Source organism: Perca fluviatilis, chromosome 10 (genome assembly GCF_010015445.1).
Source record: "Perca fluviatilis chromosome 10, GENO_Pfluv_1.0, whole genome shotgun sequence".
NCBI lineage: Eukaryota > Metazoa > Chordata > Actinopteri > Perciformes > Percidae > Perca > Perca fluviatilis.
Genome location: NC_053121.1, coordinates 3,377,593 through 3,404,068, shown reverse-complemented (window position 1 = coordinate 3,404,068; position 26,476 = coordinate 3,377,593). Strand labels below are relative to the sequence as shown.

Below are 26,476 nucleotides of genomic sequence, written 5' to 3'. Positions count from 1 at the left end.
CTCTTACAAAACTCGACACAAGGCTAGACTAGGCCTTTGGGAACATAGGAGCCTGGGAACCTAGAGACAAGCCCAGGGTATTGCTAACAGGTGGGATTCACGGCACCAGTTTTGCTTTAATTTGCATCTAATATAAAATAGTCAGGGCTCATTTTTTATTCATAAAAAATGGCAAAGAAATGTCCAGGGGTCTCATTTATAAACGTGGCGTACGCACAAAACGGGGCTGAAAATGTGCGTACGCCTCTTCCCACGCAAAGGTTGTGATTTATAAAAAACAAACTTGACGGGAGAATGTGCGGTCCTCCACGCAACTTCTGAACCATGCGTACGCACATTTTGGAGACAAAATAGGAATTGGTCACGCAGATGGTGAGGTGGTGAACTGAAGCCAGACTGCAGAGAGTAAATGGGAATAAGATTACTCGTAATATTTTCTAGTATTGATGCCTCACGCACATTCTTTCACTCATCATCCACGTTACCATGAAGATGGACTCCAGCAGTGTTATTTGCGCTTGTACAGAGTGATAATTGTTCCATAAACACCTCCAACTCAAATCTTAAATCAAAACTCGTTCTTAATGTTTAATCGGCGCTGTCTGGCTGTCACATTGTCCGCTACGGAGCGCAGGAGCGCAGGAGCGCAGGAGCAGATGGGCCGACTGCATGGAATACAGGATATCATCAAATACCCTAGCATTAGATAACGGCAGAACACAGTGTAAATAACTAAATATATGTCTTTAAAACTGTGCATATATCATCAAATGTCAAAGTCTGGAAATACAGCCGTTAAGCTCTCGCGCAATCGTTACACTTAATGTCTTCGTTATCGGTCCTAACTTTAATACTGTTCATAACAAAACCTGCATGAAGAAAAGTGTGCTTGCCGATTACATTTCGTCTTCAAATTGTATTTCGGGGTGGGGGATACCACTGATGCTGTGATTTTAGCAAGGTGTTAACAATCACAAATTGTTGTAAACATATAAATACTGCGGTGAACCCGTGCGTAATGCTGCATGATGGCACTACTGGCACTGCAGGAGGACTGGAATGGAAGAATCAGGAGAGAAAGAGACTTCAGGGACCATGATATATTATATGCCGATTTAAATTCCCTAATATAGCTGTAATAGTAATAGTAATATAGCTGCGCTCTTGGATCTATGTACTGAATTGGGTCCAGTAGAGAGGGAAACGCGCCGGAACCGTGCCATATCCAGGTCCAATTACAGGTCCTCGCCACTCGTGAAACCGGCTGTTTCCAGAGGGACATGTCAGACGGCTAAGTGTTTTTTTAGATAAATATTATATATAATCTTCAACTTCATCACTAAGGCTTGTTTGGATATAATATATAGTTCGGTTAAATCTTATTATATACGTCTGGTATATCGAAGCTGTCCCCGAGTGCTGTAATGCCTGCAGTTTTGGAAGATTTTATTAATAAAGGTAGTCTATAGATCAAGGTTCCATACACTGTGCAAGAACAGGCCGAAATTATAATTCAATTGGCAGCAATTCCCAAGCGTCTGAGAGTTTTTTTGCCTTTTCTCCGCCAGTCGTCATGATTCGGCATGATTCGGTGTACTGCAAGGGTCATTCATACACTGATCAGCATTCACGAGGTGCTTTGCATTGACTATTTATTGTTAAAAATGGGCGTGTACAGGGCGGGATAAGAGGCTGATCCACGTACGCACGCTTGTAGTCAATCTGTGATTTATAAAGGGAACATTGCTTACAGGTGTGCGTACACATGGTTTTATAAATCTGACTTTTTTTCGGCGAACGCCATTTGGGGTTTTTGGGCATACGTACACTTATAGTAAGGATCCTACGCACACTTTTATAAATGAGACCCCTGGTGTTTATTTTGAATACAAAAAAAAACAATCTGATGTAATCAATATCATTTGTAATGCGAAGACACCTGTTTATTCTGTTCTAATACCTTTGCATTTATTTGCATCTTTTTTATGACTTTCTGTTACCACAAGCAAGCTTTACTCACTAAACTAAAGTAATCATCTTAGAACAAGATAAAACCGATTCCAATGTGTGCGGACATAATGTCCAAGTGAGGATCTGCCATCAGCTTTATACAAAATCCTTTTTCTTCTGTGACAATCTATTAAAAGTGTAAACAACAAGCCTCAGACACAGTGCATAGTGAGTGGCTAGGTGGGCTGCAGGTGCCTGTATGTGGGGAGGGCAAACCAGGGAACAGAAGACAAGGTAGTGCAGTGAGCAGCGACACAGTGTGTGAGACCAGAGAGACAGAGACAGAAAGACAGAGGGAGGGAGGAGAGACAGGGGAGCGACTACACAGTGATGACTGAGGGGACGGGGGCCGACCGAGCAACCAACTTACTTGCAGGACAGCTGGTTAATACCATGTATGAAGTAACAGTCTCCTCCGTTGACGCAGTAGGCCTTCTCCGAGTCGTTGCAGCGCCTCGCGTGACTCACACCTGAAGACGGGGTGGTGGTGGTGGTCACTACGAGGACAGGACAGGCACACAGGGAGAAAAAAAAGATGCAAAAGATGCTGCAACCTTTTTGTTAAAATCACACATTTTATGGCAGCCATAGTCCTAAATAATATCATACCACACTCTACCACATACCTTTCAGACCTCGTAACCCTGCTGTTGTCCTCGGGTCAAATCTGACCCATTTTCAAAAAGGTTTCTATATCAGAAACTTGGGTTTCTTTCAATCAAATTGTCAAAAAAATAAAGTGGATGGTTCCATGCAACGCTCTTCACAAATAAAATAAATGATCAGTTCCCTACTTTCATTGAATTTGGGTGTTTTATTCAATTTTATAGCATTGGAATATTTCTTTTTATAAAAGAACGTTGAAAAGTGACAAAAATGACGGAAAAAGCTTCAAAAGCGTGGGAAAAAAACTATGAAAATATCAAATAATGCGCAGAAAAACAATTGACAAAAACATCGCAAAAAGTAATAAAAAAACTTGTAAAAAAAGTGACAAAAACGTTGTAAAAGCTTCAAAAACTTGGAAAAAATAACAAAAAACTTGGAAAAAACTGACAAACGTTGAAAAAGATGACCAAAACATTGAATTTTTATTTTTTATTTTGACCCAGAAAAATTAAAAGTTGCTGGTCGTCAGGAAGACAACACAAGGGTTAAGTGAATTTCAAAGAGTTTGGTGTGACAAATCTATCTACCTTTTTGGCAGGCATCAGTCACTTTACTGAGCTCGCTGCAGCTCTCCAGCTCAGAGCTGCCCCCCCCACCCAACACACTTCTGTCTTCTTAACTTCAAACTTGAAAATGTTCGGGTATATTTACGGGTAATATAATCATTTTTTTCTGTTTTCCATTGTTTCTGTTTTGAAACTATTGGGCTCTGCCTATTTCCATAGCCTAAAAAATAATCTGAAATAATCAGCTTTTATCTACCTTTGATTTTTTTAGTACTTAATTTATTATCATATTATTTATTTCCCTTTATTATTATTTTAATTCATTTAATTTTTTACTCCGTTATTTTCTTACTGTTATTATTATTATTATTATTATTATTATAATTTTTTCCATTATATATATCTATATATATATATATATGATTTATATATGATGCTTACGTAAAGGTTTGTGATTACATGATCGGGTTCCTCCATCTTTGATATTAAATCCATTTTTAAAATAAACACATTCTATTCTATTCTAACCCTTTTATTCTAAAATAAAAACTCTTAGAAGATGAAGTTGTTAAACGATAACAGAATAATAGCTCTCATATTTTTGTTAAAAGACAGGGTGATCAAAGTTTACTAGCCAGTACAAGAGCTACCCATTGATCTTAGGAAACGAACATAAAACCCCACTATCAATTTTTAGCTTTTTAGAAAGACAGATGAAAGAAACTATGAAAAAAATACATTTAGGAAGGAAAGCTTAAAGAACAAAGCATATAAGAAGGACATTTGTATTGATGTGCTAAAAAGCGTTATTGTAAGTTAATGTACATTTTGCTACAATCAGCATTAATTGATAGATAGATAGATACATATATATATATATATATATATATATATACAGATATATATATAGATTGATAGATAGATAGATACATAGATAGATAGATTGTGTCATTGCTCACAGATCTGCACGCTGATTATACTCGTGACGTTTTCTTGTCCTAGTGAGTTTTCAGCCACACAGGTGTAGTTGCCAGAGTCTTCCACACGGACGCGACTGATCTGCACCTTTGAGTTTTTCCTTCAGTAAAGGGGAACGAGGGGCAGAGACAGAGGTGGGAGAGAAAGAAGAGAGAGAGAGAGAGAGAGAGAGAGAGAGATGAGAGAGAGGGAGGGAGATAGAGAGAAAGAGAGAAAAAGAGAGAGAGAGTGATACAGAGCAGTTAAAAAGACAGTGTCAGTTATTGTTGTTTTCAAAAAAGCAGCAGACTCATCTCCGACTGAATGAGAAATTTTACTCTAGTTTCCAGCCAAGACCAGCAATTAACAACTGATCATGATGTCCATAGTGATTGGCCATCAAAGCAAATGGATAATTATTGTGTGCAAAAAAACACAGAAACAGGCTTCACCTAATCTTCACAGGAACAGATTACAAGAAATGATACTGTACTCCCTTAATATCTGAACTAAATACAAAAACAACAGGACAGATTCTTAAAAGTAGGTGATATCTAAAAAATATAACAGTGAATAAGAGGGTGACATTCAGGAGTGTTTGATGAATGCAAAATAAGTGAATTAAAATGAGCATTTCAGTGGATGAAAAGGTTGAGCAGTGATCTGTAATACCAGGTAAGTCATCTGTGATGTAACCAATGAAACAGAAGTAGGACACTGCCTGATAATACTGCTCTGGAAGATGTGTTGATAAGATCTGAACAGTGTCAAAGTCGGCACAATTTCACTGTCCAATCATAAATGGATAGGTTTGGATTTTCCAAGTCTATCTTAATACAACCCTCAATGCAAAAGCTGTATGTATTGTACGGTCGAAAGAGTTGTGGGTCACTGAACTCATTATCCATACTGACGGCGAAGCACTCCTTTCTTAAAACATTGTAAGAAATGGGGGACAAAATACATAATCCATGTAGACCTGCAGTACAAAAATGCATCGTATTGTTCAGCTAAAGCTAACACGAGGCTTCAGTAGTCTGAGTTAGCCGCACAGAGATTAAAAGAAATCTTAGCTACAAAATGCAGCTTTTGTTGATGTTTAGTCCCTGAACCTACATGTGACTACCAGGATGTACCCCTCTGCCATGTCTACTGTTTGACTACACTAGCATTTTGTGGATTTTAACCCTCGTCTCTTCCAGTGTAGCCGTTCTAGGAAGTTATTGCTTCGTGGCCAGTAAGGACCGGAGGAATGAAGACACTGACCAATGACCTTCTCAACGTACATATGGGCATGTGGCTGTTGTTGTATTAAGATGGCCTTCAAAAAAAACCTGAACCTATACTTAAACTTCCGTGCTGTTTTACTGCATCTATGGTGATGAATGAAATGAAACAGAAAAGGAAGTCCAATTATCTGCTAATAGACAGTTTGGGTGCAGTGTGAAGTGGCCCACGGTCACCTAAACAGAGCTGCATGCCAGGAGCCATCGCAGTATGTACAGCGTGTGTTTGAAGAAGCAGTCTTTTGGGGGATTTTCAAAAATCTTGGTGTAAAAATTGTGTGTCCACTGTGAATATTGAGAAAAATATCCAGTCTGACAGACTCACTTGTTGGTCTTTATTTTTAGGTCTCTGCCTTTCTGAAGCTCATGTCCATCTTTGTACCAGCGGAAGGAAGGGCTGGGATTCCCCGACGCCTCGCACTTCAAGTACAGCTTGTCCCCTTCCACCAGAGACTGGCCTCGCGTCAGACGAAGCTTAGGAGCAGAGGCTGGACAGAGAGAGAGAGAGAGAGAGAGAGAGAGAGAGAGAGAGAGAGAGAGACAGAGAGAGAGAGAGACATTGATAAAGAGAGAGAAAGGGACAGTGATACAGAGAGGGAGAGAGAGGGAGATGACGAGAGGAAGGGAAATTAGACATTCAATTAATCTATCCATTTCATTGTGTGTTTGTGTGTGTGTGTGTGTGTGTTTGTGTGTTTGTGTGTGTGTGTATGTGTGTGTGTGTGATACAAAATCAGTTTGTGAGGGTTCAGATGTTCACGAGAGAGGTCAAAAAAGGAAGAAAATCAATGACACAACACACTCTCTCTCTCTCACACATACACACACACACACACACACACACACACACACACACACACGAAAATCCTGAAAAGCAAAGATAAAGTGAAGGCTTATAGAGAAAGAAATTTCTCTCAGAAACTGCAGTAGATTTTCACTATGGAGCAATGTGGGTGTGTTTATGTGTGTGTGTGTGTGTGTGTGTGTGTGTGTGAGAGTGTGTGTGTGTGTGTGTGTGTGTGTGTGTGTGTGTGTGTGTGTGTGTGTCTGCGTGTGATTCATCAGTCTCAGGAGAGTTTCTTTCTCTCTCTCTTCTCTCCTTAAAAACTACAACAGACTGCATCACTCTGACACCAGCACACAGAAGCTAAAGCAAAGAGACAGCTCAGCACCATCTAGTACCATTTATACACACACACACACAACACACACTCACAATGTTTAAGTGATAGCACATGCTTGATCAACTGTGAGTCAATTTTTGTATAGAGCCACAGCTCCTCACAGCACTGCTGCATCCTTCCATTAACTCCTCCCAGTTCATACTGTATGTGCATGTTGAGCCTCAACAATGTAGGTCTATTTCTGTGTATGTCTTGTAAATCTAGCACATTTTATACAACATAAAAGAAAAAGAAAATCTCTACATTTCATTTAACCGTTTTTACTTCTTCAGTAGGAAGAAATGTGCTTTGTTTCACAGTAAGAAAAATATACATTAATGGCAGCCTTATCTTTAAATTACACAAGTGGAAGTTAATGGGGAGAAAAACACAAACTCAGAGTGGAGGTAAAAAAGAGAACCTCTATGAAGTACCTTCCAAACAGCTTGCACTTATGTAAGTAGGATTTAAGAAGGATTTTTAGACACACAACAGAACAAGTAGCACATCTTTAAACACAGCTCTCACATTTTGTAAGATTTAGTCTTGTCACAGACTCGACACACACTCTTGATGTATAATTCCACGTCACACCAAAGTAAATCATCTCAACCTCACCAGATGCGCTCTCTCTCTCTCTCTCTCTCTCTCTCTCTCTCTCTCTCTCTCTCTCTCTCTCTCTGGCTGTTGGCTTGTAATGAGTTATACTTAAGAATAGCACTGTCACTTGCATCATATATCTTATTGGAACAATTTGCCTGCTATTTTGGTATTTTCTCTTCTTTGTTGAGGCTTCAGTCCGTGCCACATACTGTTTTAGGACTAGATACACTGTTGAAATGTTGACCTGACTCAACCAGACTTGGTCTTGGCTTGTGCTCCTGTTGACTGATGAAACCAAACAAAGAAGATTGTGAGAGACTTTCTCTCAGGGGTTAGTGGAGACAAAAAAAGAGCTAAAAGAAGAGTACATGCTGGACTTACATTCAGCATGACTCTAAATGAATGCTAATGTTGCTCCATATCTGCTGGAAGTGTAAATAGGCAACAGTTTGCTATCATGATCGTCATAACGTCCCAACTTTATAAAGTATTTATGTGTCAGTGTTTTGTTACAGTAACTTGTTGTGCTGCCCCCCACTGGCCCAAAAAAAATCAATTAATGCTGTTTTTTTTTGGTTTTTTTAAAGAACAAAATTCTGCAGATATTATAGTGCATTCCATTTACCTCGGAACTCGGAAGCCAGAGCTGAGAATGACGTCACACCCGCGTTGAACGTGTTCCATTTACAAGTCGGATTTTTCATTGTGGGGTTAGCTCTAGCCAAGTTAGCCACTGTTAGCAATGTTAAGACACCAGTTGATAACAATGCATTACACAGTTTTTTTGTGCATACAAACAGTGTAACATGTCCACAGATAGAAGTTGAACAGGACTGTGTGTACGACCGATTTAGTGAGACACAAATTAGACAGAAGTGCTAATAACTGTATGTCACTACAGCTTTCACAACTGTTTATGCACGGGGCAGCCATGTTGGACTTTGACCTCGGAAAATCTGACTTCCGAGTAAAAATTGAAGGCACTGTCATTCGATGTTTCGACAGTAAAAGGAGTTTAGTGTGTGTAGAGGTGTTTGTCGGTGTCGTGGTCGAATAGCTTCGGAAATGTATTTATAAGACAGCTGGCTATTCACCACAGCTTCCAGTGGGAAGAGCTATACACACGTTTGCCGATGTGGTCGGACATCACGCCATAAGAACTACTACTTTTTGAGTTTAACACGACCCTTATACTCCTGTTATCTGCTACAGGAGACATACATAAAGGTCCACATACTTTATGCTTCTTTAAAACATATCTATCATGGCTATCATTCTTAGCTCTACTTCAGAAGGACAATGCTAGCTGGAAGTCATTACAGGAAACATTCTGTGTGTAACTCCCATTTAAAACAAGGATGTGTTACCCGGAACCTTTATTATTTCGGCACAAATGCATAAAGTAAAAACTCACCAGTTAAGTCTCTTTACTCTTGTCATGACAAAAGAAAACAAGCAGCCTCCTTGCTGTTGTCATCCAGCATTTTGCTATGGATATTTTGCAGGAGACAATGAGGATACCATGGGAACTGTAATCTAATAACAATGTACCATATGTGGAAAAGAGATGAGATTGCATTGTGGGAGGGGTGACTTTATCCCAACTCCAGCAGTACAGATTTGACATTTAGACTCACAATGACAAAATACCTCGGAGAATAATAATCTTTGTGTGTATTGCACTTTTCAAAAAGCAAGTTACACAGTGCGTCAAAGTCAGTAAATACATTACAAATAATCAACAGTAAATTAACTAGAAATGCCACCAAACAAAAGAAAGAAAAACTACAAAGCTACTCTACTACAGACTATATAGTTAACACATTGGTATCATTTCACTGTCGCACGGCAGCTTTAAGAGACATGAAGCACAACCAAGATGTTAAAACAAAGACAGAAATGATAGTTGTGACTCCTCAGAAACCAGTGAGTTTATTTGAAATATGAGTGGGAGAAAGGAGTGAGGTGTTAAAATGAAATTTAGGTCCCCACAGATTGGAATATTTTTTCTAAAGCTTGGCGAAACACACATGAGTAGGAGGTTAGGACACACAGAAGGAGAAGGAGAGGACAGCCAGTTTGTCCATACATCCAGTGTTAAATAACAGCCAATCCTTCTGTCAATCTATTAATCAATCCCTCCAAACTACCTCAAGTGGTCAATTCAATCACATTTGCAGGAGCCCCTTCTCTTGCTCAGTGCTGTTCCCAGTGTGTGGCCAGAGCTCGGCTCGATGCCCACTTTAAAGGAGAAACATCCTCAGATTCCCTTCAAATGTTTATAACATTAGTCTGGGTTCGTCTTTCTGCTATAAAGTGTTGAAATGTATTCATAGCAGAATTACATTTCCATTACAAGTTCCTTTTGACAATTCCTAAACAAATGATCAAACTCCTTGTACTTTACTATGCTTTTTACATGGAAGCCAAGAGAGTGATAGTGATAACACAATAAGAGCAGGAGAGCCAAACATTTTCCATTTAAGAGAAGAGAAATATGTTAAGGTAGTGTCCTTGGTCTTTTATAAAGAAAAATCAAAAAGTTATCTCAAAATCTCTCTTATATCTCTGATTCCAGCTCCTTAAATGTGAATATGTTGTAGTTTCTTCTCTCCTCTGTGACAGTAAACTGAATATCTTTGAGTTGTGGACAAACCAAGACATTGGAGGACGTCATCTTGGGCTTTTGGGGAACACTGATCCACATTTTTTAACCATTTTCTTAAATTTTATAGACCAAACAACTAATCAATTAATCAAGAAAAAAATCATCAGATTAATCGACCATGAAAATAAATAAATTGCAGCCCTAATATATGTCTTCTTGTCCAATGTGGGTATGACTTGAGGCACAAGACAGGACGTGTTTACTTTTTCTATATTTAACTACAATTTTTCCTTCACCTTAACCAACGTTTCTTAGAAGCCTAAACCTAACCTCACGTGAGACTAACCCCTATTTTCCACCGGGCGCGTCTGCGCTGCGTTCTGGAGGCGCCGCGACCCCTGTGACTAATCGCTGCCATTCAAGTCAATGCTTGATATTCCACCAGCTGCGCAGCGGCGCGTCCCAGAAGCACGCGTGAAGGGGCTCTCCACTCCGCCAAAGACAGCTGGGCAGGAAGTGAAACATCGAGAGTATCCAGTCAGTTCACCAAAAGACACCCCCCAATATCGTATAGGTCTCCTCTACAACACCATGGACGCTGAGAGATTCATATTGGAGGTTGAAAAACATAATACAACACCACGTCAGTTTTTTAAGGACCAGAAAAGAGAAGGCATGGAGTGTAATTGCAGGAGTGCTTGGAGTGGAAGTACTAGTTTAATAAAGACACGATTGTTCTATAAAGTACTTGAAGAGACAATAAAATCTGCGAGTCGGGCAGCAAGACGCTCCGCTTCTGAGACATTCCCGTAGTGGTTATGGTTCGTGGAGAAGGACGGAATAAAACCGGAACGCAGCACAGTGGAGAATCGGAGTCAGGACCCCGTCTCTGGTGTCAAAATCTTTGTGTTTTGAGCACCAACAACCTTCCCCGAATACCTCCCAAAAGTCAAAGTCAAAGTCAAGTTTATTTCATCCATAAAAATGGAAATTACAATGCTCACACCCGCCTATACAATACAATAAATACAACGTAATACAATACATAAATACAATACAAAATTTATAAAAATGTACGTTTAAAGTGCTTGTTGTGCTGTCTGATAGCCTGAGGTATAAAAGAGAGAGCATACCGCTTAGTTCGTGTCACGGGAGGCCTTAGCCTACCACTACGTTCCATAACTCTACCAGTCAGATTATCATGAAGAGGGTGACCCGGGTCCCTCGTTATTTTCTGTGTAATTTTTGCCAGACGGTCATCATGTACTTGATCCACTGTATTTAACTCTCCTACCATTTTTACAGCCCTTTTAGTCACTCTATCAATCCTGGCCTTCTCGGTTATCCCAACATTCCCCCCCCCAACCCACCACACAGTAGCTCCAAACACTACATTTCACTGACATAAAAAACATTCTCACCACATCTGTATTCACCTTAAAGGACTGCAACTTCCTCATACAGTATACCCGTGGACTTAATTTTTTCATCAGCAAGTCAACATGATCTGACCATGTTAACCTATCATTAAAAACAATGCCCAAATAATTGTATGTGTTCACTCTTTCTATTACTGAACCTTTAATTTCCACTGCCTCAGTTGTCGTCTTATTTCTCCTATAATCAATTACTAATTCTTTAGTTTTCTTAACGTTGAGTTCTAGGAAATGAGTATCACCTCTGTGCAGTACAAGATCATGACACTTCCTTGACTGGAAAAAAGTTGCCAGTGAACATAATCCATAGCCTGACATCACCAGACCAAAACGCAAATGCAAGTTAATCTGGAACCTCTCAGTTACAGTAATTTTCGATTTCTAAGGGGCATTATCAACGGCCGTAGACCAAAATGCCTTTGGATGTGATTGGAAAGACCTACAACCAACCAGAGCAACGAAACATGTGACCTACAACCAGGGGTGTTGGACTGGGGGTGGAAAGGGGACTGAGTACCCAGGGCCCTCACGTGAGGAGGTGCCAAACTAGAATGAATAGCTGTGGATGTGGGGAGGGGCCCGTGGAGAATGCCTTTCTACAGGGCCCAGAATTTGGTGCTACGCCCCTGCCTACAACCAACCAGAACAACGAAACATGTGACGTAGCGCTAAGCGACGGACAAATGTAAACAAACTACAGTGTGCAGAGATGAGCTGTGATGGTGTAGCACTGAAAATGTCTGTGAACGAGTGTTGCCAATCCTGCCATCAGAATTTGAAAATAGTACTTCAACAGAAACAGCTGGAGCCATCTTGGTTGTTTTTTCGAAAATGCCTCAATGGTGCTCCTCTTCACTAAGCTAGGTTTTCGCTCGCCATTCAGTAGTGTCACGATGGTGTGCGTGGGAGGGGAACCAGACGTATCTGCCAGAGAAAATATAACATGATCTCCCAGATTCGTCTGGTTCCCAGGCTACATTATGCAGGCAGCAATTAGGTTTCCTAATGAAAGGTAACTGGCAAAGTATATTAGTATGAACATTATTTCTAGGAGAAAGGGTTGGAGCAGGAGAACCACAGATTTAGCAAGAGAAAACTATTAAGTTGGTTTTTCTTTGCGATATATGTCATCCTGTATGATTGTTCAATTTAAGTCCAACATGGTGAGCCTAGAGAGAAAACCGGTTTGTTTTAGGTAGCTAAAATATTTCCCCTCTATTGTAACCCTAACCCTAACCCAATCTCACACTGGAATCACAGCTCCCTTCAATTGTATTAGTGACATTATGACCAACAGGTCAAATGCCAACAGGAAGGAAATTAGATATCTTTTTAGCAAAATGACCAGTGACATCATAATCACCTAATCAAATTAAACTATTTTCCTGCCGTAAATACCCCGACATGGTATAATGTCATCTACGTCACGAAGCTAATTAGATCAACCAAAATGTTTTTTTTGTCCTTTAACAACCAGGTCTTGACGTAACACGTGAAATACATACTTTTTCTTAAAACAATTGAAAACTACTTGCCAGTTGGACGTGATAATCCCATTTGTTTCTGATGCAAAATCACTTTCTGAAAACAAACAGAATAAGGCAAAAATAATCCTACTAGTATTTAAGGAAATCCTTGAAACAAGATGATTTGCATTAAGTTAAAATATTTTACCCCACTGGCACATATTTTACTTGTTTGAAGAAAAATAAACACTTCTAGTCTGTATTTGGAAGATTGATACTACTGCAGCAGCTCCGCTGAACAACCATCCAGATGAGGCTCATCATCTGGTGAGTCTGAGGTGAGACTGCCGGGCTTTTATGCAGGTAAGTGTAGAAATGAGTGGTGAAAGTCAGCCTGAAGCAGCTGCGAGTGGCGAGCCTGGTTACCAATGAGCGCATCCCTCTCTGGGACACTCTCCTCAGGCAACATGGACCTTTTTGTCCGCCTGGGAATGTTAGCTGAAAACCAGAAGGAAATTACCCTTCATGGATGTGACATCCACATATCATGGGTGTGACGGTGTCGGATTGATTGATTCACTACAAATTCCCACTGCAATTTGAGCTCATTTTTAACATCTGACATAATAGTCCAAAGTCACTTTAGGTATTCAAAAACTCTTTGTAGTTTGTCCTTGACTGAAAAAATGACTAATCATTGGAATTGATACCAATGAAAATGAGCAATAATGTGTATGTATATTTATTGTTGTTATTTTAATCAGACATCAAAATGACTACTGTTCACCATCATAGATCTTCTACTCTAATGCCCAAGTGCATTAGTTTCAAACTGAACTCCAATATGATTGATCAATACAGACCTTCGCTGATCTTATTTTCGATGTGACGATTAATTCATAAATTCATTATATGGGTTTATTCTTAATGGTTGGATCTTACAGTTACTCATAGGTTTAAAAGCTGTAAAACATAGAAACAACCTCTACTGTTGTTGCTCGATGTTCCAAAACCGACTCCCAAATGCTGAGTAGGAGGAATTTACTGTAAAGGGTTCTCCATTAAGTCTTAAAACCGCTCTCTCTACGCCAGACACACATTAGCACCTATAGGAGGGTACATTAGGATGTTGGACAGATGATGTTTTAAATAAGTTATTCAATTGATATTTCCATCTGGCCTCATTGACTAGATCTTCATTTGCTCTGCATTAATTATCAAGCACACATGTAAAACAGCACAAGGATCCCAGCACAAGGCAGAAAAGGTGACTCGGAGCGTGCAGAAAACATACAACACAAATCTCGTAAATATCTGAGACTCTCCTACTTTAACAAATACATGGAAACGTCACTAATTTAAGAGATGACAATTTTTAAAAACAGAACAGTGCAAACGCAAACTGTTGACAGGTTAGGGACTGACTGATCTATTTGTCAATTGGTCAGATTTGTGTGTGTAATATGTATTTTCTTCAACAAAATGCTTCATAGTTCCATGCATAGTATTCCAATGTTTAAATCTATACTTGTTCATAGATTATGTTCTAATTTAACAAATCTGTAACTCTTAGAATCTGCAAATATTTGTAATAGTAATATGTAATACTAATATGTTGTTCTTTCACATCATTTGAAACTATAAAAAATGTAAAACAAAATAGGCCAAATAGGTCCAATTATTCCAAGGGACATACATTGGTTGGCCCCCGGTATATTTTCTATCCTGTATGGGGTCCTTGGCTGAAAAAAGATTGAGAAGCTCTGCTTTAAAAGGCTGTCAAACCTCCATATTGCTACAATAATGGCATTTTATGTTACTATGAGATCTCGACCTTTGAATGGTTGTAAAAGCCAAACCGTGAAACCCTATTTACCATCCTCTTTATTTCTTACCTGTAAAATTATTAGTAAAAAGACTGGAGAACATCCAAGTCAGCTTATAAATCCTGTGGGCCCTGTCAAAACCTCTTCACAAAAGATGCCTATTTTTGGCAGCACTGCTTGCTAACAAGCACAGAAAACCATATTGTGTATGAAACTGAAATATATGTTTTAAATTTACTTAATTTGGAAATGTTGTGTTTGAGGTAAAGTTTGATAAGGAATTATTCATACTATTGCAGACATTAAAAAAACAAAACCCTGCACAACAATTTTTGTTGAGAGAGAAAGAGAGAGAGAGAGAGAGAGAGACTGTAAAATACATGTGCACCAACACAATTAGAGTATATTCACACATCCCACACACCACAGGCACCAAGCAAGCTCTAACAAGTCTAATTCTGCAGCTGCAATTTACACACAGAGATTTTCCACAGCACTGTGAATATGTATGAATGTATGTGTGTGTGTGTGTGTGTGTGTGTGTGTGTGTCTATATGAAAGCATGTGGGATGCACAGATGTGCACGTGAGCATCTTATTGCCTGCACTGATGGATACTTGTGATTGTCTGTGTGTGAAAAATGTGTATTGAATGTGTGTGTGTGTGTGTGTGTGTGTGTGTGTGTGTGTGTGTGTGTGTGTGTGTGTGTGTGTGTGTGTGTGTGTGTGTGTGTGTGTGTGTGTGTGTGTGTGTGTATACACTGTAAGTTGCTGATCCAAGCCTTCTGTATCACTGAGTGATGAGAGAATTCCTCAGTGAGAACACAGAGTACAGGGTTGGGGCAGTGGGTATGGTGATAGGGGAGCCACAAATGGACAGCATTGTCTGGCCAATAGTCTGTGACCTGCCTGCTCCACTAGCCAATCACACATGACCAGAGCTCCCATCAGCCGTCCATCAAGAGGTCCTTCTTTCAAGGTCAGCTGATGCGCTCTCTCTCTCTCTCTCTTCTCTCTCTCTCTCTCTCTCTCTCTCTCTCTCTCTCTGTCCAGCAAAGCAGGCATTCTGATTTCTTGCTAAGCATGATCCAATAACAGAGAGTGATATGGACGCCAAACCAATTAGGTGTGTTCACAGACAGGTATGGCCCTGAGATGGCATGGTCAGCAACATGCCCGTGTGTGTGCGAGTGTTATGTGTGTAAGCGTGCCTGCGTGTGTGTGATCATGTATAAAAGAGAGTAGCTCCTTCTATCTCATTCTCCGATCAGTGTGATTTCTGCAGCGCACAGCTGTCACCATGGAAACCAGGGAGGGAGCAGGAGATAGAGAGAGAGAAAGAGAGAGGATGTAAGGCAGAAAGAAAGGTTAAAAAAAGACTGAGAAGGGAGAAGAGAGGAAGAACACGCAAGAGGGAGTGTGTGAGAGAAAGAGAGGGAGGGAAAGGGGTGAAAACAAGAAAGAAAGAGAGAGAGAGAGAGATGAGCATTGGTTGTTGAATAATACCCGGCACAACAGGCCCTTGTGCAGTATCACCCAGCTAACCTCTGCACAGCAGCAATACCAAACCCAGGGCAACCCTCCATTTGTGTGTGTGTGTGTGTGTGTGTGTGTGTGTTACAAAGAGAAAATACTTGCCAATGTGTGTGTTTTTATGTGTGCGCCTTCATTTGATAAAGAAAATCATTGTGTGTGGATGTGTGTGCGTGGTTGCAAGAGTGATTGTCAATAAATCATTCCCTTCCTCCCCTTTCTGTTTTTTGGAGTCACACAAACACATACACTGACACACGCACACACACACACACACACACACACACACACACACTGGTTGACCTTGTCTCTCATCGCTGGTGTTGTGCATTGTTCTATTGGCTGCAGTGAGATGTATTTAAGTATAAATACACCCTTCAGATTCAACAGAAATCATGTTATTTTCAAAGACACACAAACAAACACAACTACACACATACACACACATGGAGAGCAGTGTGTGTGTGTGTGTGTGTGTGTGTGTGTGTGATAGTTGTATGTCTGGAAAAGAGGGTGATGTGAAGAAAGAAGAACCAGGATGTTGAGACAGACAGACAGCTAGATAGCTAGATAGCTAGATAGCTAGATAGATAGATAGATAGATAGATAGATAGATAGATAGAGAGGATGTGCAGAGTTGGTAATGAATAGTTAATGAAGGCCTTGCGGGCAGAACGGTGGGGAAAAGCTATTCTCCATCTCTCTATCTCCTTCTCCTCTTTTTCTTTCTCAGGGCTGGGAGTCGTGTGCAAGTCATTCTGCTCCCTACCTGTCCGTTCCTTTATCTTTTTTCTTTCCCTCTCTCTTCCTGTTCTTCCCCTCTAACACTTTCTATTCTTTCTCTCCTCTCTCACCTCTCCCCTACTCTCCATCCATCTTCCCTTCTCTCGCTTTCTCTCTCTTAACTCTGCCTCTTTTCCTGTTTTCATCTATCCTGCTCTCTCGCCTCTCCCTCCTCCATCTCTTATCCTCCAGCCCTCAACCCACCATTTCTCACCTCTCATCTCTTCCATCAACCCCCCCCCCCCAACACACACACACCATTAACTGCAGGCTTGTAAAGCAGACTAACAGACACAATTCTCCTGATAAGAGGATTGAAGTATTGATCACATCCGTCCTCCATGAGGAGCTAAAGATTCTACAGAAGAAAGATGTCCCACTGCCCCTTTGAGACACCAAACAAAGACGCTGTTAGAAGAATATGCCCTACTGCAGCTTTAAAAAAAGAAAAAGACAAAGAAGGTGAGATGTAGTTCTTGTAGTGTACCCCAGGGTTCTGTGTTTGGTCCCATTTTTCCTTTTTATATATGCTGCCATTATCATACATCACTAATAAATACGATAGTAGTTTCCGCTGTTATGCAGATGACACACTGCTCTACATTTCTGTTTCATCTGAATATCAGAAACCTGTTGACAACAGTCGACAATTGTTAACATTTCTGATGTCAGTGAATGGATCGCATAAAATGTTTTACAGTTAAAGAGGGACAAAACAAATATCATTACTTAAAAATAACCAGACCATAACCAAGATCACACCATTTATCTCTTTGGGACAACTGTCCACCTTTTATAAGAACCTGATCAATTGGTTAAAAATGCTGCAACCAGGATCCTTACCAAAACCAAAGTAAGTGCACATATGAGACCTACAATTTACTCCCATTGGCTGCGAGCTAAATAACATACTTAAGGTGCAATTGAAAAGCTAAATTACTTTGTAATAAACCCTAGTATTTCTGTACTGGGACAAATGCTGTTCGGCTTCACAGCTCAGAACTAAAGTTTAGTAGGGCTGCAGCTATCGATTCTTTTTGTAATCGATTCATCTAGCACTTTATCGATCGATTAATCGATTAATCGGATAATTTTTTTTTGCGTTTTTAAACAACCAAAACTAGGGGAAAAAAGCAACATTTGTATTGCCTACATTTCTTACAATATCATCTCTCAAAAAACTAAACATATTAAGTGCATTTAAGTGCCATATTACATTGTTTTTAAATAAATTTTTTTTGAAATGATATCAACCTCAAACTAAGGCATACATTAAAATACACAAACATTACATTAAGTTGTGCAACTTAACTTTCAGAACTACAAGTTTCAACCTGAGACTGATCTGTATATAGCCTACAGTAGGCCTATATGTAAATATTAGTTATACTCAACCTATTTTCATTTATATATTTGATTATAATGTCACACAGCTCTGTTACGCTATTAGATCGTTGATCAGCTGTTTCTCCGTAGATAGAGAGAGTGAGAGAGATGCGCAACAATCAGCTGTTTTTCCGAAGGGATAGTCAACGCGTCAGCTCTTTAGATCAGATCGTGGTCACCACTATGTATTTTCTTGTCTTTGATTTTGGTAGTTGTTGTGTTTGGTGTAGTTTCATCATCCATACGACTGTTATTTACTTTTGTCGGGTCCGCTAGGTGAAATGGATGATTAGGTTAGACGTCGTGCTATTATCGTGGTAAGCTAGTTCCATTTTGCAGTAGACATACTGTACAGAGTTTTAGTTTTAATTACGTTTGAACTGATTCCAAACTTTGGACCCTTTCTGTCGTTTTCTCCAGCCTGTCTCTTCTCTTAGCCCCTCGCTATTTACGCTCTGGCACATAGACAATGTCGCCAGCAGCAGACTGAGCAGCGTCTCTGCGACAGTAATAATGCTCCGTGCGGAAACACCGTCTGTCAGCGATACAACGTTGGTAACATTGATTTAACGAAGCTTCGAGGCAAGTCATTTTGCATCGAGGATTTTTTGTAATCGAATTATTCGAGTTATTCGAGGAATCGTTTCAGCCCTAAAGTTTAGTTCATACACCCCCTGACCCTGGAACAACCTCTGTGTAAAAATGAGGGTGTGATCTTTTTTTTACAACTTTGGAGGTTTTTTACAACTTTGCCCTGTTGAGACAAATTGACAGCCTACTAAATAATTTCAATAATGTGTGCCAGTCTTTCTACAAAATGGACACAAGCTCTTTTTCTCTCCTCTTTTTTCTTGACTTCAGTTTTTTGATTGTTGGATCCACTCTATTGCCAACCAGGGGCATGTTGTCTTGATCTGGTCAATTGTAGTCAATATTCTAGATTTAATTTGACTTTTCCAGTATTTTGGCATATTTGTGTCTCTGTGGGCACTACCATGATTTAAGTTGCCTGGTACCAAATCAATGGAAAATCAGTCAGTCACGCTGGTACGCTGGTACGGTACCTTCAAAAATAGTGAGTAGTGTTTGCATACACATGTGAGGTGAGGCTCTCATATCTAAGTGTATTCATATGTAACAAATTTAAACTAAAAACTAAACTGATGGGTTGAGGTTGATATATTCCTCTGTTGTGTATGTAATTTTACATACATCAATTGTTTGAGAAAAAAACGCACGAAGAACAACCATGAATTGCTGAAGACAAAAGTTGACTGCATGGACATACAAAACAGTAAGGAGAGCTAAATGGTGTTTCAGGTAAATGCTTTATGTACTGTAGGCATATTTAAGTTTGACTTCTATTTTTATTTCTATTTTACGGTGGCAGAAATGTCTCCATTATAAATGTAAGTATGACACTAAACTACATGTGAGATTTGAAAAAAAGTCACACTAGCCTCTTGGCCTTTTGTTTGAATGGCACTGCTGTGCATTGAAGTCCCACTGGCATTTCCATATCCACTAAAATGAACGCTGCACTGACAAAGGTTTATTGAGCATTAAATCTGCACTTGGCAACTTTGCATGTTGGCAGCACCAAACAGCAGTGAGAGGAACTAGTTTTTTTTTACAATTGAAGATGATTTCCCAGAAACCCTGTAATGTAACCTCAGTAAACTGATCACTGCATGCTCCTTTATCAGCGGGCCAGACTGTGATGCGTCATACCAAAGAGACAAGAGCGACAAAAGGTCTATTATGAGTGAGTCCAACTTTCATTTCATTCTCATTTACTGCTGCTGAAGAGATATTATCTCCCTTTTAAGTTGTGTTTTGTCATTTCCAGCTAGTTAACAACAGACCATACCTAACACAAGTATGGTCACAAGGTGGCTAGCATGTTGTATTTTCACTTACAAATCTTGCCTCGTTTTGGTTATAATAGTGTTAATCACAGGAAAAATGTGTTACTTGAATGGTCCGCAGAAAGCGGGGTTGCTACCATTGTTAGCTACTATAAAATGAATTCAAATGATCAGCTTTTAATAATAATTTATGAATAATATGGGGAACAAGACAACAGATGATGCACGCTCTGTCTCAAGCTTCCTATTTCAGTCAGCCTATCTTAGACACCTCTGGCTTATTGTAATTACATGATTGTAATTACAGACTAATAGAAATACTGATGATCCATGAAGTCAAACTGAACCAGCAGCACAGACATATATTTAAAGCTGAAATGTATGCACTGGTACCTGGGTGACACATGGTAGATAAATGGACGACACCAGGGACGTCATTAGGCCTATTTTAGGGGGGCTGAAGCTACCCCAAAATGTTCCTAAGCCCCCCTAAATAATAATAAGAACAACAATAACAATTTGATTTATCCTCATTGATATTTAGATGCAACAAATTATTTATATATAGCTACAAAAAATTAGCCAAAAAGTCGGAAGTTAGACAGAAGTACAGAGAGTCGTTGTGCCATCAAGATGATGCACTGCACCGTCTCGTTGCATTGGTGTGAACTGGCAGCTTTCAGAGCATTGCAGACCGGAGCGTTGCAAGTAACTGGGGGATTCATCTCGTCCCATCGCTACTCTTTGGTCTGAACTCGCTATGCACCCTCCCCCCCACACATACACACACCGATACACACGCTAATGGTGAAAGGAAGATTGATTACACCTAGTGTCATACAGAGTGAAATTGTAAGTTGTTTTTAATGACCTGCTTACCTTTAGCTACGTTTTCTTGAGGTAAAGGAAAGGGGATATTTTGGTTTGCTATTGAAAACTATAGTCTAGCTAGAGTGAACGAGGGAATACAAGAAATGGTTAACTTAGCAAGCTAATCACAACTCTTTATTCATTGCCAATAATATAGCCTATCTCTATAGTAGGCATATTCTAAAACAATATCAATCCCCATAGAATGTTGTTGTCGATGAAAACTAAATGTCATAGGGTCCCTGTTAATGCTAATGTACTGTTGTATCCTTCAATTAATTGAGCATATGAGATGGATATTGGAAGATATTTCAGCAGAGAGAAAGAGAAGCAGGAGATTGGCAGAGCAGTTGATTCTGAGGGAGCCGGTGTGATTGAGGTCAGTAGTGGTCTATAGGTCTAAGGATTTTTTGGTTTTCTTCTAACAATAAGCATTTGTTGGCAGGTCTAGGTACTATGCATAGCCTAAACTAAATTATTTCATTATATTTATTACATATGCTAGCTATATTCTAACCAATTTAACTTTCTTCATTCATTGGCTGTGATAAATTAAATAAATATGTAGATGTTGCCTAAATGTAGGCTAGGCTAAAGGTGAGCACATGCCCACAGATACACATGTGAAAATAAAATGAAAGCAATCTTACATACAGTACATACAGTATATACAGTAGTTATTACTCCAAATCTTTTATTCCTTCCGCCATCAGGTTATTGTATTTAGACAGTAGCCACTTTAAATAGGATCCGTATTAATATCTTACATGATAAATGTAGTGATGCCTATTTTTTTCTTTTTCTTGTACTGCTATTTGTCATATTTGTTTAACTTACCAACTTATTAGCTTTCTGGTCTCTGTTTGTCTGTCTTTGGACATTTTGGATGTTGTTTCATGTGACCAATTTGCATTTCGAAGTCATGAAATTAGCATCAGGGTTTTGTTTTATCTTAAAGGATAAGACCGAAGGAACAGAGTAGAAATGGAAGAAGAGGATATGTCTGTCACTTTTGACTTATTATTAACATATTGGTTTCTTGACTGGTGGTTGACATAAGTGTAGCTCTAATACAGTAACGAAAGATGTGAGTGCAAAGATTTTGCAAACGCAAGTTACAAATAACCTGGGGGCTAAGCCCCCCCTGTCTTTCAATCCTAGCGACGTCCCTGGACGACACATAATGAAGACAGGCAGTTTGACCTCAGTAAATGAGGTTAAAAAAAGGTACTGACATCCTGGACCACTGAGAGGAAGGACGACAACCGTGAAAACAGCAGAATAAATGATTATGATTATTTTTCTGTGATCACCCTATCTGATGAATTCTCTACATTTACATATTCAAACAGTTTACAAACATGTTCACTGTATTAGTAAGAATGATTTGCCTAAAAGAAATGTATAAAATAAAAAAGGGTAAGTTTTGTGATATTCTACATCTTTCTTATTATGAACAAATCCAAATAACAAGAATCCTTAAAGGTCCAGTGTGTAGGAATTCCTCCCATCTAGCGTTGAGATCATATATCGCAATCAACTCTCTCGTGCCACGCAGTTCAAAGTACGCATTACAGCTACGGTAGCCTTCACGCTTCAAAAAGCCGGTCTCTTGCTGGTTTCAATATCTTTTTTGTCTTTTTCTGGGCGAAGAAGAAGACTCTACGTATCGTAGCTTCTAGGGAAGCTACGATACCCATTAGCAGCATTAGCAGCACCTGTGAGTTTATCATGTGACAGCGAAAACGCGAAAGGCGGAGCAGTATGTCCTGTATGTCCCTTACCGGCTAACGTATTTCAAGATGGAGCATGAATATGGAGCGTCTACCCCAGTTCATGCGAATGCAAATGTAAAATTTCAAGCCAATAGGAATACTTGGAATTGATGGTGGTGGTAAATATTAATGAAAAAGGACAAGTTTGTGAACGGGCAATACAGATTTTGATAATGAACAACTAAAAACGTTACACACTGGACCTTTAAAAAAGGACAAAATCCGACAATGTATAGATGCAATTAACAGGTAGGACTACTTGTGATTCCAAAACCTGATACATCACACTCTTGTCATAGAGCTCCATTGTTGTCCAACAACAGACTAGTGAGCGTGAGCGACGTATTATTTCTTCAACATCAACACGGTCACTGTATTTTTTTGGTTGTTGAGTTGATCGCACACCCACTAGTGCACCAAACGTGTATTACAGTTTGTTTTTTTTTGATTGCTAAACGACAGTGGGCACAACTGAAGCCACATGTGCTAAATTCAAACTACAGTCTGCACTACCAAACAGTCACCTGAGCTAAACAGTTCACATCACCTGCAAAACTCATTCACAGCAACACAACTCTTCACACACGTCTCAAAACAGACTCAGTGAAGCCAAACACTCAGAACAATCCTCAGTGAGATAACACACACTGTCAATCAGAACACACTGAGAGTAAAAACACTATACCATACAGAAATTACAAACTTTCTCATCTTTACAGTTTGAGTGACTTCACACTACTCAATAGTTTCTTTAAAGAAAAGATATAGATTTTATGTATTATACCAATTTTTAAGTAAGGTAAAAAAAGAAGGAATGAAAATCAGCAGTTTGCTTCAATATAGTATTTTGTCTCTAGTGATTTACTGGGGAAAAAGTAAAGGTACATGACGGTAACAAAGAACAGTGTGACTAATCTTGCCTCTCTCCAGCAAGTTTTTTTCATCATATTGGATGTCTGCATCATCTCTAAATACAAATGAATGTGAAAGTTGTTTTCTATTGCTTTCACCTCCATTACTTTCTGAAAAACAGTAAGAACGCTATTGCTTAAGATATAGTGTTTTTCACATTTTTTTTTCATAGCTGTGTATATAACCTCAGTCATCTTACGTGGACATGTTGGTATCTTTGCTCTTTTACCTGTTTCTCTCAAACGGTACAGTGTATAATTGTTTCATTCTTATTTGGTGTTTGTATACAAAAAAAAAAGGCTTTCTGAGTTTTGTCTGTATAAATACCGTATATGTTCACTAACTAGTCTAAAACAAGACACCTGATTAGGCTTTCAGCTATAATTCCAATCAGCAGTGTTTGATAGGCACCAGACTGGAATCTATTCTGTTTTGAATGTGTGGTTAACAGTTTTGACAGCAGTGTGTTAGCATTTGAACAAAGTGCTGTAAATCCACAGTGTTGCGCATGTTGTGGTCATGAGATAAGTGTGTTCGAGCAATGAAAAACGAACTAGAGTTTGGTCCACATGAACTGCTGCTGTGCAGACTGTAGTTAGAGTTTTGCACATTACTCCAGTTGTGCCCACTGTCGTTTAGCAATCAAAAAAAAACTATAATCTGTGTCTGAAAATACTTCCAAAACAGTGACGTTTGCTAAAAAAAAAACTACAAGGGCCAGCTTGAAATTCCATAACCTTTTAAAATGCGACTAAATATTCCTAACCAGTTTTTCACACATTTACGTCTTCATTAGGAATGAGTGGGCTATAAGCCGGGTAGGAAAATTGGAAAGTACAGACAAAAACGCAGTGGTTCCCAAATTGTTTCACGTGAAGGACCCCTCAACTGACATCACGGACCACCATTTAATAAGAAATTTCTCCCAGGGTCCCCCATATTATCGAATTTTTGCTTTTAGATGTTTTATTACAGAAAGTGTATGACACCCATGACCAAATTAGTCTGTCAACATTCTGTCATTGTGTTTCTTATGAATGGAATTATAGGGAAAATAAATGATTCCCCGTTTTGCTGGGGACCTATGGTAGCCCCTTTAAGGACCATTGGGGTTCGCCGGGCCTCACTTTGGGACCCACTGGACTGGATATATTGACGCATTGATAGTTTTGGTCTTCAAGGAATTGAAAATTTTAAAATAAGAAAAATATACACTAAAACCAGCCATATGGAGCTCAGCGTAAATTCTTTCAGGAAGACTTCAAATAACTTCTAATCACTGCTTTCGCTCTTCCTAAAACAAATCAGCTGTTTAGAGGCGTTCACTTTTCAGTTGAAACCAAGCAGAATTCGACCATGAATTTCTCGAGCCAATCACAGCATTACATCCCTGCTTTAAATCAGTTTCTCTCCCTGCTGCTGTCAGCTGTCATTCAGGCAAAGCGTGCAACCCTCCACCTCCCCTTCCACCTCCAGTCATTGGGGTCCTCCTCCGGCAGACCGCTCCGTCGACTCCTTTAATTCCTAATATTTTACAACGATGGAGTCTAATCTCCAAAGACTCTGTACATTTCATTATGCAAATGTACAATAAACCTTTGCATATCTGCAATCTCCTGATTGAAATGTTTAAAGGGATAATTTATCTTGCTAAACGGTAATAACGGGACTTGTTATATTGTTTTACTACAAAAACACTTAAGAACATTTGACTAAAATATATAGCAATATAATTTCTAACTTCCTCTTAAGTTGCTATTTTGGTAAACTTTTTTTTTGACCAACTGAAAGATTCAGTTCTCTTCTTAGAGATGATGGTGATGCACCTGCTGTGCAGCTCCAAATCTACAGTATTTTACCTCGGTGCAGATAGAAATGAGGCAAAACCAATCTTGGGAATTGCAGCATAATTGTCAAATCACAGGCAACAAACTTCAATATCTCGAAGCAAGCCGACAAGGGAAGCTGAAATATTGTTTCATAAGTTAAAATCAGGAACGTTTTGTCAACATTTTCTCAAATAATGAAGAGAATGTTCCCTCAAAAGAAAATACAGATCCACTACTTCTCAAAAGCTAAAAATATGTTGCTCACAAAGAAGCATACAAAGATGCAAAAACAAACACACAGTATCTACCACAAGCCTATAATAGCTTAGAGATAACATCTAGAGAGGCAGAGGAGGAGATCTGCAAGACAGATGAAGATACTCCACCTGTCACCATCAAAGATCGCCACAACAAAGAGAGATAAAGATAGCCCACGCCTTTCTGAGCCAAAGATAGCCTGATATAGAACCAAAGGGATGTTTTAACCCTTTTCTCTGCAGAGCACACATCCTCTGTTTCAGTACTACTATTCCTCGTGTTCACATGGAAGTTGACCAGAACAGCCACATTAATTGAATGCCTTGCTCAAAAGCACTTTGGATGTGAGAGAGAAAGCACTTCTTGCTCATGAAGCGTTACCCAGAGTGACAGTTGAAAATGCCAATTTACAACTTCATGAATATCAGGCGTTTGCTGACTGCATGCCAACCCCTTGCAGTCAGGCCCAGCAGGGCTACTAATGTAGAAGAATGCCAAAGATTAAAATTAGCTTTCCAAGAAAACAGTAAGACGCCTCAAATTTATCGAAACAGTAGCTAACTTGTCATTTTTTAAATGTTTTATCTGGAATGCCAACTGACAAATTCTTGGCATATACATTTCTAATTATTCAATTCTGAATTTGATGTCTCATCTAATTCTGCGGTGAAGTAATCTGAACAGAGAAACAGAGAGAGTATCGGCCAAATTCATCCTGTCTGAAACAGCCACT

At 39.3% G+C, this 26,476-nt stretch overlaps 1 protein-coding gene across 2 annotated transcripts in view; it reads right to left on the bottom strand.

The window, feature by feature from the left end:
• nrg2b (neuregulin 2b) overlaps window positions 1-26,476 on the bottom strand; it is a 61,423-nt gene that overhangs the window by 26,387 nt on the left and 8,560 nt on the right. For both annotated transcript variants that reach the window (XM_039813699.1, XM_039813700.1), the window contains exons 2-4: window positions 5,754-5,916; window positions 4,145-4,263; window positions 2,381-2,507 (exon numbers count right to left, since the gene is read on the bottom strand). In XM_039813699.1, the coding sequence (XP_039669633.1) occupies window positions 2,381-2,507; window positions 4,145-4,263; window positions 5,754-5,916 (409 nt within the window). The remainder of the gene's footprint in view (window positions 1-2,380; window positions 2,508-4,144; window positions 4,264-5,753; window positions 5,917-26,476) is intronic.